Raw genomic sequence first — 5,950 nt, forward strand, 5'->3', positions numbered from 1 at the left:
GAATTTCCTTCGTTTCTTCTGGATTAGTCCTGTATGGCGCATGTTTTGGCAATGATGCACCAGGAATAAGATCAATTTGGTGCTCAATCCCTCGTATTGGTGGCAGCCCCACTGGTATCTCACTTGGAAAAACATCTGAAAACTCCTGCAAAATGTTAGCAACAGCAGGGGGCAAAGAATGCTGCATATCGTGAACTGAAATCAAAGCACCCTTGCATACCAAAGCATAGGCAACAGAAGTGGAAGCAACCAATTCATTAATATCAGATTTAGTAGCAAGCAAGCAATGTCCTTTCAATATTATCTCATCTTTGTTACTACTATCAGATTTGATATTTTTATCGATCTTAGATTTAGTTTTCTTAGCTTTAGCAACATCATCACGCACAATAGCTTCAGGATACATAGGAAGAAAAACAATTTTCTTATCATGGTGTATGAGAGAATACATATTTGATCTACCATGATGCATACAATCTGTATCAAATTGCCATGGTCTACCTAGCAGAATATGACAAGCTTCCATAGGCACAACATCACACTCAACAACATCATGATATGATCCAATAGCAAAATGAATTCGTACCAATCTTGTTACCTTAACCTTACCACTATTGTTGAGCCATCAAATGTGATATGGATGTGGGTGCGGTTTGGTTGTAAGTGCAAGCTTCTCTACCATATCGCTGCTAGCTAAGTTGTTGCAGCTACCTCCATCAATTATCAAACGGCACGAACGCTCTTTAATGACACACTTTGTTTGGAATAGTGTACGCCGCTGATTTTGCTCCGTCTTCTCCATTTGTGCGCTAAGCACACGCTGCACAATGAGGCTCTCATAATGATCTGCATCCTCTGCTCCAATCTGCTCTTCTGGTTGTTCCTCACTTCCTACATGGTCAGCAGCAAGCAAAGCAAGTGTATCTTCATCAAAATCACTAGCAGAGGAATACTCACCATCAACTTTGACGACCATAACACGCTTGCTTGGATAGTCATGCATCACATGTCCATATCCCTTGCACCGGTGACACTGAACGTCTCTTGTTCTACCTATAGATGCCATGGATGAAGCACTCACAGCAGGCTTCTGGGTCATCTTCGCCACTGAATTTACGGAAGTAGCATGAGGTTTGTCGCTGGATGTTGGCATAGGAGCACGTGTAGTTGGAGTAGTAGTCGTGCGGGGCTGCCATGAATTAGTTTTCCCTGCAGAAATATTATTCTTGGCACTGGCACGTCGCCCCTGCACTTCCCTTTCAGCTTTACAAGTAAGATGAAACAAACGGGTTACATTAGTGTATTCTTTATAATCAAGGATGTCCCGGATTTCACGATTTAACCCACCCAAAAATCTTGCCATAGCAGGTTCCTCATCCTCATCTAAATTACAACGCAACATACCCATTTGCAATTCTTGATAATATTCTTCTACACTTTTAGCACCATGTCTCAGTTGTTGCAATTTATTTAACAAATCACGTGCATAGTAAGAAGGAACAAATCTAGCCCTCATGATTCGTTTCAAAGCATTCCAAGTTCGTGGTATGTTATTAGGATTTTTCTTGCCATATTCTATCCACCAAACAGTAGCAAAATCAGTAAACTCACTAGTAGCAGCCCTAACACGTGTATTCTTAGGAAATTCATGACATGCAAACTTTTGATCAACAGCAATTTCCCAAGTAATGTATGCATCAGGATCATATTTACCATCAAAAGGAGGTATCTTAAATTTTATCTTACTGAAAGCATCATTATTATTGGGTACCTCATGTCGGCGGTGACCACCCATACCTCTATGATTATGGCGTAGGCGACGCCGGTCACGAGTGTCATGAGCATCGTGTTCAGTATCAGCAGTATAATCATCATCATAATTATCTTTGAATCGCTCTTCGTCCTTGTTGTCTTCATTATGCTGCTCTTTGTCTTTCATGTGGAAGTCATCAAAACGCTTCAGAAGAGCAGCAAGGCTTCTGTCCATACGGGCAACAGATGCCTCCAATCCTGTAAGCTTGGTGGTGGAGGCAAGATGGGTGGCCTCCAGTTGCCCAATCTTGTCATTGGTCACCTGTAAATCTTGATCAAGTCCTTCTGTATGCTGCTGCACTTGCCTTGTAAAATGTTGAATGATGCCCTTGGTGCGAGTAGATTGTGGCCTCTTGTTAACATCCTATGATCCTGACATGGTTTAAAAGACAAGGGCAACAAGAAAAATAGGTGAAGAAATAAAAGCCCTGCAGCTATTAGGATGTAGCTACTGCAAGGCGCTCACTCTCAACCTATTACAAAAGCTCTTACCAATTCTTACCTTGCTCAACAGGAGGGAACGGCAACCAACAAGTCTACAACTGTGGAATGAAGTGTATCGGTGCCACAATAACAACACATGTCAAGCTATAGTCAAAATATGTGGAGCTATAGGTGGGCTAAAGCAAGGAAGTACTAGCACCACGTTAGTCACAGAAGCAAGCTGAATAATTGTTTAACGGTGGTACTGTGCTGGTCCTAGCCTAGACCATGCTAGAGACGCGAGCCTGGGCACAAAGGAGGTCACAACACACCACCGGAAACAATGGAGAAGCACAACAAATAGCCCCCCTTTTTTTCTTTTTTTTCTTTTTTTCTTTTTTTTCTTTTTTTCTAGGGATCCTCAAAACTGATTATATAAAAAAAAGACTTCACATGAGCTCTCTCTCTCTAGAGTAAAAAACTGAGCCAAAACGTATATGCAGGACATGGAGTGTTTGAGTATAAGTAGGACTACTGCTGCACAAAGATGTACTTAGATTCGGACTCACAATAGCAGTCAGCTGTCAATTCAGACTAAAAACCGATTCCAACTCAAACTCAACACCACGTGGGATTCGGTCTCCAACTCAGATTCCTACTCGGTCTTGAACACAAGGATGTATTCGGATTCAGCCAACAGAAAGTTTATATGTTAGCACACGGCTGTGACTAGAACGTGACAAGAACTCGAAACTCTAAAGGACAAAAACTAAGACCAGCAACTCGACACAACCGATGTAGCCGACAACTCAACAAGCCCTAACTAAGCAGTGCTAGCAAAGGCTCAAAGGGTTTATAGGATCACGGTAAAACTAATCTACTATATTGTTTTTGGCTTTTCTGAACTATAGGAAAAATTAGAACAACGAAGGATTGGAAGACTCTCATCGATAAACCTTGCTCTGATTACCAACTGATATAAACCCGCTAGGGTTTGTTCCCGATCTTTCGATGAGAGGTGTGGGATAACTCGATTGGTGGGTGGAGACGACGTTCAGGGCTCGACTATAGCCTTCCAAGCTGCGCCTTAGCAACCGATACACCACCTCCAATGGCTACCGTGATCTTGTGGAGCGCATCACTCGGCCACTAGGGCACTCGTCCTACAAGCAATCGAAGAACTAGCAAGAACAAGTATAGCAAGTACTGAATTACTAGATGTAGATGAAAGTTTCAAACTCAATCTCAATTAAGGTGGGGTTCCGAAGACAAGAAGACGGGCGGCTGATCCAGCACGCGCGCTTACAAGCAAGTAGCGAGAGCTAAACTTGATCTAAACAAAACCCGACTATTCTTGGTGGTGGCTAAGGAGTATATGAAGGTGGAAGGACGACCAGGGGGGTGTTGGGGTCGTTCTCCAACCCTAGGACACGTCCCTAATGGACCCAACTTGATACACGGCCCATTGGACCAAACTAAGGTGACATAGCACCTTTGGACAGACAAGCTCTCAGTAGTAATTCAGTCATTGCGGCCGCCTAAAAAGAGATATGGACTTGATTCTAGATCCATATGAAAATAGACTTCATAAGGATTCCATGAAGTACTTGAACGCCCCAATCCGAGTCCGTATGCGACCGTGGTGACCATCACAAGTTGGAGCTGTCCTGGAGTCCGAATTCAGCCTCCGCGAATCCTTGTCCCTTTCGGTCCTCTCCCTGGTTCCTAACCAAAACAAGAGTGCACGCGTCTCCATGGTCTAAATATGATGAACAGGAACTCAAGAGTGAACTTACTTGATGATTAATGTGACGAGCACGGGCGCGAGTAATAGGACCAGAAACTAGTACTCGTGTCGGCGTGGATGTATCGTTGGTGTTGATGTCCTCATCAGTGCCCCAAATGTGGACGTCGGCTATCGTGCCGGCTTTTTCTTGTAGGTTTTGGAAACCTCCCCGTACAGGGGAGGTTCTGCCGATTTTTTCATGTAATAGTGATGTGTTTCTTCTTTTGTAGAGCGGGAGCTGTCGGAGGGGACCCGAAGCACCTCGGCGATCCCGATCGTCTTCGTCGGCACTGCGGTCGTGCCTACACTGCTTCGTCTCGCCACTGCACCGACTCGCCACTGCGCCACTAGCCTTTCTCCACCACCACCCTAGGTATAATGGACCTCTCTTGCTTATAGTTGTCGTACATAACCCAGTTAGGCGTCTCCCATCCGAAACAAATACGGTTGGAGGTATGCGGATCTTTGCATATCTATGACCGTATCTATTTTGGATTGTCCACGTTTTTTGGACAGCCCGTGGATGCGTAGATGGGTTAGTTTCCATGTTCTGCTCGGATCCGAGACAGAGTTTCGGCACCACCTCCCCGTTGTTCTCCAAATACACACTCTCCCTTCTAGGATGTGTATCGGGAGAACAGCGGGGAGGTGCTATCGAAATTCTGTCTCGGATCAAAGTAGAGCATGGAAACTAACCTCATCTACGCATCCGTGGGTGGGATTAGGACCTATCCTCACCTATTAGACAGTAGGCACGCCGTGCAGATGCAACAGGGAGAACCGTGTGTATATGATATTGCTCCGTTATGTGTATATGCTAGAGGATGGAGAACCATAAGTGGATGTACATGGGACACCCAAGTCAGGCTCAAATCACCCGTGAATGGATGGATAAGACCGAGAAATTCTTGGACCATGCATTTAAGGAAGCTAAGGGAGCGAGAGACATGTTCTGTCCCTGCAGCGATTGTGAAAACAAGAAAAGAAAAACAAGGGAAGTCATGATGAAGCATCTTTGCAAGTTTGGATTTATGCCAAACTATACCGTTGGTGCTATCCAATCGAGAGATGTCTAAAGACTGTTCGCCAGAAATATGGAAACAAAGGCAGGATTGAGGCTTCAATAGCAGAGGCATTCATTCGTGAGGAGGTGTCAAACTTCACAACATTATACTATAGTGACAACCTTCCTAGCGTGCATAATCCACCCCCTCGTTACAACAAGGACGAAAATGAATCGACCCTCAGCCTATTCAAAGGGCAATGCGGGAGATCAAGTGGGGCATCCAAAAAGTTCTTGACCAATGAAGAGTGGCGCAAGATCATGCTCTACGTGTTGACAAACCTTGATGAAGTCGACAAGTATCAGAGGTAAATTCTCAATGAACTTGTTACATAGCCAGTCATCTTTTCTGCATCCAACAACCTTGTTGCTTGTCGGTGCAGGGAATTTTTTGACCAATACTGGCATCATCCAAGGCCACCTTCTGACCATGAACGAGAGACCCTTCTTGAACATGGTTCGCCTGATTTCATTACATGGTTCCAAAGAAAGGTACCTTTTGACCAACTGAGCTCGTTCCAAGTTTGGCATTCCTAGTTACCTAATTTCATTTCTCTCCTACTTTACCTTGCAGTGCCAAAGTGATTTGTCTATAAGTGCCAAATTATGACAAGTGGGCAAAGGCTTTGACTATAAGGTCTCATCATTTAACGCTTATGACATGAATGGATATCTCTTTCACACAACAAGCTACGAGAAGAGTGGGCCCAATGCAAAGACCACGAATACCGGAGTATATACGCCCGGAGTAGTTACACCCGGCGCTGAGCAGGAGGACTATTATGGCATAGTTGAAGAAATATATGAGCTCCAATACCATGGTGAAAAAGCACCTAGGCCAGTCATATTCAAATGCCAGTGGTTTA

At 44.3% G+C, this 5,950-nt stretch overlaps 1 protein-coding gene across 1 annotated transcript; it reads right to left on the reverse strand.

Moving 5' to 3' along the window:
• Positions 1-625: 625 nt before the first annotated feature.
• On the reverse strand, positions 626-1,795 carry LOC136466713 (uncharacterized). The gene has a single exon (XM_066465206.1). It carries the CDS (start codon positions 1,793-1,795, stop codon positions 626-628), a length of 1,170 nt encoding a protein of 389 aa, XP_066321303.1.
• Positions 1,796-5,950: the final 4,155 nt, after the last annotated feature.

The sequence above is a fragment of the Miscanthus floridulus genome, chromosome 7 (genome assembly GCF_019320115.1).
Source record: "Miscanthus floridulus cultivar M001 chromosome 7, ASM1932011v1, whole genome shotgun sequence".
Lineage (NCBI taxonomy): Eukaryota > Viridiplantae > Streptophyta > Magnoliopsida > Poales > Poaceae > Miscanthus > Miscanthus floridulus.

Bases quoted from the DNA above. Each gene is read 5' to 3' on its own strand.
- LOC136466713 (XM_066465206.1), bottom strand. From the start codon at position 1,795: ATGGGTGGTCACCGCCGACATGAGGTACCCAATAATAATGATGCTTTC.